At 42.6% G+C, this 12994-nt stretch overlaps 1 protein-coding gene across 1 annotated transcript in view; it reads left to right on the top strand.

Moving 5' to 3' along the window:
- Positions 1-6814: 6814 nt before the first annotated feature.
- Positions 6815-12994, top strand: part of LOC147889048 (RNA helicase family protein) — a 154621-nt gene continuing 148441 nt past the window's right edge. Inside the window, exons 1-3 of the mRNA XM_087392839.1 lie at positions 6815-6861; positions 7497-7821; positions 11552-11644. Of these exons, the coding sequence (XP_087248965.1) occupies positions 7619-7821; positions 11552-11644 (296 nt within the window). The 5' untranslated portion in view covers positions 6815-6861; positions 7497-7618. The remainder of the gene's footprint in view (positions 6862-7496; positions 7822-11551; positions 11645-12994) is intronic.

A 12994-nucleotide genomic window follows, 5' to 3' on the forward strand; every position in this document is an offset into this window, starting at 1 on the left:
CTGTTGCGGCTGACATGGCATGCATATCTGGTACTGTAGCTAGCATTTTGTATAAGCGTCCCTCCTTGACACCTTTTCCTACTAGCTGAAATCTTCTGGATTTGTCTCTAATAGTGCATTCATCTCCGTCGAAGATGACTCGATAGTTGTGTTCCTTCATTTGACCTACTGACAATAGGTTCTTGTTGAGCTTCGGAACATAGAGTACATCTTTCACCAATCCTTTCGTACTAGTGAAATTGTTCATTGGGATATTGCATGTCCCTTGAACTGGATTTGGTGTATTACCTGATGTGTAGATTACATTCTTTTGACCTTCGAATGGTTTCATCTTGTGAACCATTCCTGATGATTTGTCATGTGGGATGATGCATCATTGTTGATGTACCAAGGATCATGTTCTACTTGGTCGACTTGATAGCTGAAATCCTCTTTTGGATTGTAATCATTGTCTAGATACATTGTATCAATCTTCTGCATTTCCTTGTTTGCAATAAACATATTCCCATGTTCATTTGCAAAATTACTATGACTAGAATGTCTAACACGATGATTTCCTCTGCTGTAGAAATTCCCTTGATTGCTACTGGATTGCCTGCCTTGGTTGTACTGTTTCTTGTGGTAATCTCTTTCATAGTGTCCAAACTTACGACAATAGTTGCACTGGATGTTTGACACGTTGGCGGATGCATTCCCTCGTCCTTGGAATCTTCCTCGATTGGAATGATTTTCTCTTTGCTGATTCTAATGTTGCTGAGGATGATGCTGATGCTGATGCTGACTTTGCTGGTGACTTTGTTTGCTAATGATGACCACTTCTCTAAAATGATCTACCTCTGCCTCTGCTTCTGTTTCAAGATGTGAATGCTTGATCATTAGAATGACCTTTGCGTGCATGAATGGCTTGAGTCTTGAGTTCTTCACCAAGTAAGACTGACTAAAGTTCTTCTAGTGTTGGAATTTGTTGTTGAATGGCAATACTCTTGACTAGATTCCCGTATCCCTCTCCTAGTCCATTTAGGATGACTTGAACCATTTTTGTTGGATTCATGGCCTCTCTTGCTGCTATGAGTTGATTGTTGTAGTCTTTGATTCTGAGTGCGTAAGCATGATCGATTTCATTGCTGTTGTGGAAACTCTGGTTGATTTGGTTTCTCAGTGTGAGAATCCTGGAAGTGTTCTTGGACTCGTAAAGAGCTGCGAACATATCCCATGCTTCTTTTGATGTCTTGACGGCGTTAAGCTGTCCGGAATAGCCACGAGGCTTTACAAGGCTGAAATGATGTGCACAATGCCGTGAAATAGCCAAATAGGCTTTACAATGATGGCATGTGTGTGTGAAATCAAATCATGTGCTATCTGCCCACCACTGATCAATAGACAATGCCTCTGAACACTCTAAAGTTTGCTCACTAAACTTATGAACGTCATGTTTCAGGTAATGTGATGATGTGAAACCGTATGTGAGCATAGGGACTGACTCTGAGTAGGAACTAGTTGGGAATTTTGGGCATGGCTTAGATTGGCAACTTGGGACAATTCAAAGCATCCCCTCTATGGCGATTTATTCTACTCTAATCTAGATCTATACCAATCGTCTATCGATGAAAGAACAACAAATATTTTCTTTTCTTTGGTTCTTTTTATGTGATGGGTCAGATGTGTCGATGTAGAGGTTGATGTGTGTGTAGGAAGTGGATTTATTGTTGGAGAAGCTTAAAAGTGAGTGATACTTATGCCAAAATGTGTGCGTGATGTGATGAGCGCATAGAGCACAAAAAATCAATCGTTTCACCATTTTGTAGCTCCCTCAAATTCTTCTTGGATCAATAGATAGTGCTTGATCTAGGTGGAGGGGCAAAAAAGAGTGAAAATGCATAGTGATGATGTGGCACTGAGAGTCACATGCAATGATGATGTGGCATTGTGCTTAGCAAGGAGTGTGCCTGTGGAGTAGTGATGAGGTGGCAGCTGTGTGTCACATGAAGTGCCTAGGGAGCACTGTGTGTAGGCGCAAGGGGGCAATGCTGATTGGACAACTGAGGTGGATAATCCACGTGGTAGTTTGACTAGTCAAAGGATGATGTGGCACTTTGACTGGTCAATGTTGACTGAGATGATGATGATGATGTCACATATGCCATGTGGCAAATAGGTGACCTTACCCTCGTGTGGGAACTAGATCGCCACGTCTCAATTAAGTTAATTAACCCTATCCAAAAGCATAACCATACCTGGGTCAGTTTGACCCAATCTTATCCACACATGAGGGTTTGTGGAGCGCCATGTGTAGTTAGCCTCAGATTCCGATGAAATCTAAGAAGATTCCATTTTGCTGATTTCTGTCTCGTTGGCGTAGATGGTGGCTGGCCTTGAGCCGTCGTCTTTATTGCTAGAGTTGTGCATAGGGAACCTCACGAGTCGTCAAGGAGCCCGTGATGGCGCTAGGTTGTCAAGGAGCCCGTGATGGCACTGGCTGCTTAGGAGCTTTTGTTGCGTGACATTTGGAGCTGTGTAGATGCAACTAGGCGGCGTGGTTCATCGTGCAATGGAGGCGTGGTCACTCACGAGCGACTGGCGTTGGAGCTACTAGGCACAGATGGCTGGTCGTTCGTTGAGGCTGGGAGACGGCTTGCAGCTAAGAGTCGTGAGCAGCAGTGCCGTATAGACGGCTTGGCTTGCTGCGGGCTGTGTACTATCCTCCAGCACTGGAGACCTTAGTTGTTGAAGTCGGTGCTTAGAGTTGCGCGTAGGCGAGCTTGGGAGAGGCGTCTGGTTCGCTGTTGGCTGCTGTAGAGCTTAGCGCTAGGAGGTGGTGAGCGTGTGTTGCAGTAAGTTCGTTGAGGAGGCACTACACCGCGAGCCTTAGAGCCCGTTGGTGCCAGGGCGTAGGTAAATGGTTGCTAGGGCGTCTGTGAGTAGACTACGGAAATCATGTGGGCTTTGCCCGCGCAGGTGCGCTACTCGCTAGGCGTTGGAGCTAGCCGTGGAGGCGTTGAAGCTTTCAGGAGCTATTGCTTGTTGCTGCTGGTCAGTTCGATGACGAGCACTCGTTGGAGGTCGATGATGAGCACTCGTTGGCTTGTGGGCTGCTAAGGAGCAGCCGCTCTGCTAATGAAGCGCTTGTTGAAACGTTTGCTAAAGAGGCCCGCTGTTGCTTTCGACCTGGCTGAGGAGCCTTTGCAGTCTGAGGTGCAGCGCAGAAAAGAGCTGATGGCGTGAGTCACGGGCTATTGGAAAATCCGTCGGAGGAGCTATGGCCGCCTGCGTATAGCTTTGGGTCCTTGGTGCCTTGGTGGAGTTGTTGGTGCTGGATGGAGCTGGGAGCTGAGAGTTGCAAATGGTCGTGGCTGTAGTGCCGCTAATGCTGCTAGGAGCCGGGTCGTCAGGAGTCGGAATACTAGAGCCAGCTATGAGGCTGTTGAAGAAGCCGGGAGCCGGGGAGCTACACTTAGCAAAGAACACCTCTCTCACAATAGAAGAGAACTCATTCTCTCTCACTCAGTGGCTCTCAAAGATGAGAAACGTTCTCTCTTTTTCACAATGGATTCTCTCTTTTAATCATGAACAAGAGGAAAAGTCTCTCTCTCTCTCTCTCTCACACACACACAAATGCTGAAGAGAAGGAACTAAAATCTCTCTATAATGAACGGAATTTTCATTCAATGGACGGTATTCTCTCTATCAACTGATGGAAATCCTCTTTCATCCAATGGAATGAAAGATCTCTCAATCGCTCTCACTCTCAAGGGTCGCAATGCCTCAGCGGAAGGCAAGGGAGTTCTGATACCATGACAAAATATGAAGAGGGGAGAGGAGAAGAGTGGAGATGAGGAGAGAGGGCATAGCTAGAGAGCACACCATAAATGACTACCTGTACACTAGATTTAGTTGAAAATGTAGAATATATACAAACCCATTTAGGTTTAGGGTCAGGGCATCTAACCCTTTTCTTTATAGCACTCTATTGGGTTAGTGCTATGCACATATGATCACATGATGGTGCTATGCACATATGATCACATGATGTTGAGCGTGATGTCTCAACAAAATTCCCATTTGGGTGGAATTGCTAGACTTACTGTTGTCCCTCTGTAACCAACTCCTTGCCCTTTGTAGCGGTTTGGGAAAGGTTTTAGGTGTAAAGATTGAAAATTTAATAAACACGAGGGGAAATCCTCAGATCTGCATCCATATGGATATAGCTGAAGACTTGCTTAATTCTCTAGTGATCCTCAATTGAAATGGAAGTGTTTTTTGGGAACAATAATTTCTTTATAAAAATATTCCTAACTCATGCTTCTTGTGTGGGCTTGCAAGTCACGCTGTGAAGAATTGCCCCTTAAAAAAAAATAAGCCTAAACTCTATAGGTGCCCTCCACTCCTAAGTCTCCTATGGCACATACAGAGAAATGGGTGCCTAAGTTTCCCACCCTGAGCAGAAATGTAGAGAGGCCAACTGTAGAAGTGGGATCTCCCTCCAGTCCTAAATCTATTCCAAAGCAAGAATTACCTAAGTCCCCTTAGGCCCCTTTCACGAAAAACTCCTTTGAAGCCTTAGTTGAGGATGAGACTAAAGAGTGGATCAAAGAAATCAAGACAAAATGCAAGACGATGACTTTGAGCCTGGATGGTCCATGGATTTTGAAGAGGACATTAATAGAAATGACGAGATAGTCACTGACAACATGGTGGGTTCTGACTCAAAAGAAGAGCTACCCAAGGCCTCCCAAGAGGATAAGGAAACCTTCTTTTAGAACAAAGCATGTACTGTTGTCCAAAATAAAAAAAGACAGTCCAAAATAGTTGGTCCTGAGAGTGATAGCCCAAATCCCAGGGCTAAAAAGGGATCCAAAAAGAATGGTACTAAGTAAAATGGTTTCTTTCCTTACCTTCAATGTCAGGGGACTAACTGACCTTGGAAGAAGTGAGGAGCTCGCGTTTTGGTTGAGAGCTAATTCTCTCCCCCTCATTTTTTAGCCCTTCAGGAGGTCAAAGAAATGGGTAAAATTCTTCAAGACAGACTCAATAATTTTGATAGAAGAAGAATTTGGTGCTTTACCAATCATGAAGATGGTAAATGTGGAACAGCTCTAGGGATACTCTCTCATTTTGGGGGCTATGTCCTACATGACCTGATTGATAGGCATAATAGATGAATCTCTATAACATGTCTAATGAAAGGACAACGCTTCATTGTTACCTTTATTTATGCCCCAAACAACTACAAAGACAAGAACACTTGGGATTCGCTGGATGCAATATGTGAAACTCAATTTCTTTTGGGAGATCTTAACATGGTTGAATCTTCCAAGGACAGGTGGCTTGAAAAAGGTTTAGTTGTCAAAGGATCAGAACGGGATGCATGGGAGAATGTTAAGGATCAGTATTTGACACGAGTAAAGAGGGCTTTTTCACTTGGTGCAACAGTCAAATTGGGCTAAATAGAAGAGAGTCCATAATAGATAGCATTTATCTTTCCCATCACCTGTTTAGCAAGGCGTCCTCTTTGTCTAGTCATACTCACCATACCCTCTGCCTCTTTAACCACAAACCTGCCACACTCAAATGTGACTTTGGAATGGGGAGGCCATCCATCTCCTGGTTCAAGGCTGATCCTAAACTCTTTAGTCTCTTAAGAGTATCCTTACGGGTGTACCTCTGAGCTAGAAGGCCATACTATTAGGGAAGGTTGATATCTCCAAAGCCCATCCAACTTTGCCCTTCATGATGTTACCCCGAAAAAAAGAATAGGTACATGTGATTCCGAAGCTGACAAGAAAAAGACCACAACCTCCCAAAAGGTCAAAGATGAAGAGGACTGAAAGCAAGATGTTGAAAGATTTTTGTTTTGGATCTTTTTATTTAAGAGCATACTTTATTCAGTGAAGGACCATTATGGTGAATCTCTCAAGATTCCAAAGATGTAAAAAGTTGACATTTAAATAATATACAACCTTTTTTTTGCATTAAAAAAAAGGGTATGTGGACCCAAAGCATAGGTGGTGATTTACAACACTGCAAATGCCCTGATAAAACTCAAAGCAACCACAAACAAAGATGCAACAAAAGTCTCTTTTGTCATCGAACATAGAACAAGCAAGATGCTGTCAAGCCTGGATGGGCAAGCACATCAAACATAAGAAGTTTAAGAGCTCATCTCAAATAAATGCTAGACAAAGACAAACAACAACTAAGACCTACTTATAGTAGCTCGTGGTTCAGCTTGGTCTGTTGACATGATGAAAGGTCAAGCTAGTTGTACGAAAGCTTGGAGGGATAGAACGCACGTAGGAATTTTTGTACATTGAAGAATTTTGAGAGAAGAAAGACGAAAGAAACTCACGAGAATTTCAGCACCAGTGACGATGGCCGTGAGGAAATTGGGAATGATGGAGGGGAGGGCCATCAGAAGGCCTTTGATAGTAGTAGTAGGTGACAACGAATTGATCATGCAGCATGTGATCCCGGCCCAAAATAATCGCCCACATCCAGCAATGAAGAAATGCCAAAAAATAAGCAAATTACTTGATGAAAGAAAAGCCCTTTGCAAGTAGGCAACAAAAGAAAAAAAAGAGTACACAAGCGCATAGGCATTGCCTCCTAGTATCAAGTAAAGGGGTGGGCCCCCATTTCTATCCATGGGAAGACCCAATAAAGAAAGGGGGATGGTGAGTTTATATGTAAAAGAGAAAGCAATCCATTTTTTACAAGAGATTGGGTTATTTAAAGACAAATTTTATAGGATAATTTCCATAAATGGCAATCTGAAACACACAACTTAATTAAAATTTTTTTAAATTACATGTGGAATTTCATAAAAGAGTTTCAATCCTTCACTATAGCACTCCTTTTAATGAGGTAGTGCTAACAAACACAAGAACATTGTAACAATTTGAAACAAGAGAAATAAATGAATGATCTTTGCAATTCATAAGGCCTACCCAAAATGTAAAACAAAGGAGGTAGTAAATGGAGAGAGAGAGATGAAATGACAATAAAAATGAGGGGCCCTAAGTCTTGAATGCTCGCTGCCAAACTAGTCTGAAAGCCATTAGTGCACATAACTGCCACTTGACACTAGCCAATCAAAGCATCACACCTATTTAAGAAGCAAATTAATCCTAAAATTTTCGAATTGATGCTTTACAAAATGAGAAAGATTGCTAAGGTAGTGAATGGAGAGAGAGATATGAAATGACAATAAAAATGAGGGGCCCTAAGTCTTGAATGCTCGCTGCTGAACTCGTCTGAAAGCCATAAGTGAACATAACTCCCACTTGACACTAGCCAATCAAAGCATCGCACCTATTTAGGAAGCAAATTAATCCTAAAATTTCCGAATTCATGCTTTACAAAATGAGAAAGATTGCTAAGGCTAACCAAGAGGGCAGGCCAACAAAGGCAAGAACATAAATGGCAATTTGAAACACAAATTTAGAGTTCATGTGGAGATTCGTAAAAGAGTTGCAATCCTTCACTATAGCACTAATGAGGCACTTCAAACAAACACAAGAACATTGTAACAAACATACGGAATCTAAGACAGACTTACAAGCTCAATGGTTGTTTAGTACTCTCCTTCTCCATGGCTCATTCAAGAACTTAGCTTTCAAACATGCCGGGCGACCTTCCAGTGAACCGATTCGAAGCTCAGATCCTGGACACGGTGTCTAAGCACTCCGTGATTGTTCTAATCGGAGAGACCGGGTCGGGCAAAACCACTCAGCTTTCCCAGATATTGTACAAGGCTCGCTATGCAACTTCCGGCATAATTGGTGTCACTCAGCCTCGTCGTGTTGCTGCAGTTTCCGTAGCCAGGCACGTTTGATTTGTGTCTCCGAAGTCTTGGAACGAAAATAAGCAAGAGTGGCCTTCATATGAAGTTCTAGATGGGTTGCCACGGTTCAATACTTTATTTCGTTTCATTCATATCATGTAAGGGATGCGGTGACTCTTTATCCATGGCTTTGGAGGAATGCTCCATGTCTAACCTTAGGGTAAGGAAAGCCCATTGATGGAGTTTGGAAATTAGCTAGTTGAACAGCTAGAGAGGGAAATGCTGAGTGATGTGATTTATTTTACCGAGCACCTGAATTAAACTATGTACGAAGGCTGGGCTTTCAAAGGAGGGGCGCCTGGCATGACTTGCTGCAATTGATTTAATGAGGCCTGGAATGAAACACAAGCCAAGAGTCGAAGATGTCTAGTTATTGTAGGAAGGAGGTGTTGGGCTTGTTTTGAGAGAAGTGAGCAGTTGTTTAGTGGGTACCTCTTGTGCTAGGGGGAGTCAATGCCATGTTTGGGGTCACGTGTTTGTCCGATAGACAGCAGGGTCTAGAGATTCCTCGATGACGAATAGGTGGGGACCAGTATAGAGTATTCACATTACTCACCCACAGCTAGCATACACAGGTCTACGCAGCAGTAGCAGCAGCAGATATGGCAGTGCTGCCACCTGGCCCTCCGGCAGGGGCTAGCAATTACAGCAGGTTGGGTGAGGCACATTGTAGGGTCAGCACTCTTAGAGTGTTGTCTGCTAGCTCTCCGTTGTGTTCTCATTGTGATCTACTATTAGAGGGACGACGATCCAATCCTATAGGTTGAAGGCAGGTATGAGCTGCGATTATAAAGAACTATTCATTGTAGTGAATCATCTTGCACGAAACCACAAATATTCCTACTTGTATCGGTTTGGCAACTCTGTCTAAGTGGTTGCCAGGACTAGGGGAAAAGAACGGACCATGCCCTTATGACTAAGAGCATATGCAATCACGTTCTTTCCCAGAAATTCACTTAATCATATTTTCTTGTGTTACGTTTGGGCCTATTTTTGCTGTTCTAACCAATGGGCACTAGGAATTGCTTAATGTAATGCAAGTTTGAAAGCCCTATTCCGTCCCCAAATCACTGAATTCAAAGCAACCCGTGAGCACGACCTTCAGCAAGTGGTTAATTCACCATGCTCAAGCAAGCAAGGATCATGATTGCACTTGTGAATCAGCTGGGAAGCAAACAAGTCTAGAAAAATATATCATCTACTAATTTATTCTTTTGATCAACAAATCTACCAAACTGGTAGATCACATCCTAGGCATCCAGTGGTGAAGATGGAACCGAAATCAGAGCTAAGGTATGATCGAAATCATTCATTAGCTGAGTGCAGCCAGCAATACAAATAGCTGACGATTTATATGTGTAGCTCCAAAATGAACGATCGAGGCAAACTTGGCAATTTTAAGATGGTCAAGGCAAACTTCGGAAGGGCAAACTTGGCAATTTTAAGACGGTCAAGACACAATTGTGACAGGTAGGACTTTTAGGACACATAGGGTGGTTTCCCACTTAGCTTTAAAGCGTCTTATAGTGTCCTTGTTTGTCAAGTTTAGGAGAGTCTTTCATAAGATAGTTCTCTGTTGCCCCAGAGAGTCTTTGCGAAAGACTGGTCTCACCCATTGTCGTAAAGTGTCTCTTCAATTCGCTAAGACCTTAAGAGCATGGTGTAAGTTATGAACATTCTTTGCCTATCACTGTCACAATCTATGGCTCAGTGGAAAGGAAATCCGTCTTTGCGAAGTAGTCATAGAATAGGTCCAATACGACCATTGTTTTTAAGACTGCTGTGGCTCAATGGAAAGTCACCTATAATACACCTTGGACTTAAGGGATTGATAGGCCATGCTTTCACAGTTTGTATTCGTACAGAAAATCAAAATCAAATGAGCTTTTACCCTTTTGTTCCACACGAGATTTCTGTTCTCGTTGAGCTCATCTTAGGACACCTACGTTATCTTTTAACAGATGTGCCGCCCCAGCCAAACTCCCCACCTGACAATGTCTTCTGCCTGGATTGGCGCTCGGACGCGCCTTAAGACCAGAAGCAGGGGCTGAGCCCTGCCTCTACCTCACGGAGTAATTAAAATAACGTTAAAAGTAGTGGTATTTCACACTTAGGGCACTGAACTTAGGACTAGCTAGGGAAGAAATTACGAATGGGAAAACTGTGGAACAGACCAATGATTATGTATACATGATGGCTATGTATGTCCGGGCTTGGCGACTAAGTACATGTGATGACAATCACGACGTACTGCGAGTTGCTATTGCTAATGATGGATGTCTGAACCTTTGTATAGATGTCAATTGGTGGGATAAATTGCTAATTAAAGATAGAACAGCTGATGATATGTTGGCTGCAATTGCTGATCAATGATCTGAAATATGCTGATTGAAGGCAGAACTAGCTGATGCCATAATAAACTAAAACAGTTGAAGGAAAAATGGCAGGTTGGAGCCTGCGATGGTAGAAGGTGGGCTGTAGACCTTGGCCCTTGCACTCATACACTATTTGGAGCAGAGATATGTGGGAAAGATAGAAGTCCTAGTTGACATTCATGCTAGACTAGCTGCCAGTGTAAAAGCTTAGCAAAGGTGGGCAAGGTACAGACTTTAATTTTCAGACTTAGCACAGAATAGGCTGGGAAGGGTGATGGTCTCAGTCTATTTCCAAAATATCCAGCTAGGAGCAGCTTTTCAACCCTCCAAAATGGGGAGCTACTCGCTTCATACAAAGATCTTCACCCCTAGTTGAAAATTGCAGCCACTTGAAGTCATTTTCAAGCCAATCATTTGCATTGGAGCAGTTTTGTGACTGTTCAAACTTCACAGCAGCGAGGGGAGTAAGAGAGCAGAGAAGTGGTGACAGTTTTGTAGCCCTTGCCGTTTATCTTCAAAGTTCGGCAATTGGAAAGGTAACATGCTTGATAGAGGCACATGGAGCAGTCAACACCTCATTTAGTCCAATCACCATTATTGTCAAGACCTCCACCAGGGTACAGTAGTTTGGTTAGAAGAGATTTGTCCTGAGATGATGGAGAAAAAGTCCGAATTCTACCCCAAGAGCCAGTTCATATAGCTGCAACTCCATTGCAGCCAGCCAGGCAGGAAGATTCAGTGAATTTGGGCTGCTGCTTGCAGATCATGCCCCTTGTTCCTGGGCCACAAGAAAAAAGGTGCGTGTGCAAACAGGCATGCGTGCACACACATTGGTCCCCTTCTGCTCAGTCATATCTATTTTTCATAATGATTTGCAAAACAAGAGTGACTTAGATAAGACAGGATGCTTGCATTCTTCCAAGCTCTATTTTCCCACCAAGTTGCTATGCAGGTTAATGCAGGTTGGTTCTTTGCAGAATATATTCTTCATAAATATTTACACAGGATCAGCACACAAAGGAAACACCTTCTTATCAGGGATTTGATTTTAAAAACCAGCATTTGAGTGCTATTTCCAATCTCACCGGCTTTTAGAAACCATTGGTTCAGGGGCCCAGACATTGGTTCTTGCATTAAATTATGTTATTGTTTAGAAGTCATTTCCATGTGTTTTGTATTACTTCTTTTGTGATGTAAGGAGGTTTTCTATAAATCCTTCAGTGAATACACCTGAGATTTACAAGCGCTTAATTGAGGTTTATAGCCTGAGTGAAGGTATAGAGGTCATGGTGTTGTATTGGTTAAACCTCTTTAATATGCCCTGCCAATTTTACAGACGAGTAGCATTTGAGTTAAATGTGCGGGTGGGAGAGGAGGTTGGCTATTCCATCAGATTTGAGGATCGAACATCAGACAAAACTTGCATCAAGTGAGTATACCCTTGACTTCCTGTGGATTAATTTCTTTCATCTTCATTACAATCTTGCAATGTTGCCATGAGTGTAATTTTGGTGTGTATGATACTTGAGTAGAGATATTAAACCGGAAGGACAAGTTTTGTTGCTCAGCACATGGGTGGTGTATCTACACATGTTTTGTTGCTCAGTTTATACGTAGCTGTGTGTGGCTAGAAAGGATGCTGCATGCCTGTACTCTTAATCACAGTGCTACAAATAGAAATTAACAGGATTTGTTTACAGATTACCTTATTCGTGTACAAGATATTTGATTTTGTGTATGGATTCCATAATCAATGGTGTTTGTCTTTTAGTTTCAAAAGAGAGTTTGATTGAGTATGCATGTGCTTTCTAAGGTAGGAATATAATTTGCATCTTTGTAGGAAGCGGTACATAAGTGTAAGGGGTTCATTTAGTTTTTAATGTTTTAAATAATTCATTCATTCTGTTAATTCTTTCTTTCATTCCTACATGAGAGAGAGAGAAACAAAGAAAGAAATAATATTAAGGTCCTCGGGAGACCTCACGGGTCTATGGGACAAAGCACACACCAAAAAAGATGACTTACAACGTCTGGATACACAAGAGGGTCGAGGAGTGCACATGGCATCTCAGCTCGAAGTTATTATAGCACATATCTAGATTCTAATACTATGTTCGAGAAAGTAGCCTTCATTACATTAGTTTAAGACTGAGGGTCTTTGGGTTTGGATTTGAAGTCTCTAATAAGTGCTTTCCCATCTCTGTAAACAGCCCATTTACCTTCCTTGCGAGCTTCCTTCACTTTGGCTAATTCTGTGGCTTTCATCTTGAGCTGAGTCGGGGTGAGCTCCTCTGAAATCTATATCTTGGTGCCTCTCAACTTGTTGGTTTGCTTGAGAATTTTGCTTCTTGCTAACTTGTCCTTCAAAACTAGTTGGGCTTGTGTCCCTTGTTGGAGCCTGGAGGACACCAACCATATCTTTTGAGTCCCATTCAATCTGGGGAATTGCTTCTGTGACATGTTCCAGCTTTTCAGCCATGCTCCCATCCTGCCAGCCCACGGGTAATCCTCCTATGTGTAGAATCTAAATTTTGCTGGCCCTTTTCTCCTGTTCTTGTACTTCTTCATAAACATCCCATGTGTTGATTTTGTTGTCCATTTTGGCTGTAATTTCCTGTTTTACTGATTTGACCTGAATGCTAACTAAGTCCTGGACTTTGGTTACCAGCTTTGGTTCGAGTGCTGCTTCACTTTGTATTTGTAATACTTCTTGTATGATTTCCTGTTTTCCTTTGTTCTCCATATTGAAAACTTTCATCTCCAGAGAGGTGAGTCGAGC

The sequence above is a fragment of the Dipteris shenzhenensis genome, chromosome 21 (assembly GCF_047967505.1).
Source record: "Dipteris shenzhenensis isolate YYH24624 ecotype China chromosome 21, Dip_SZ_1.0, whole genome shotgun sequence".
Taxonomy (NCBI): Eukaryota; Viridiplantae; Streptophyta; class Polypodiopsida; order Gleicheniales; family Dipteridaceae; genus Dipteris; species Dipteris shenzhenensis.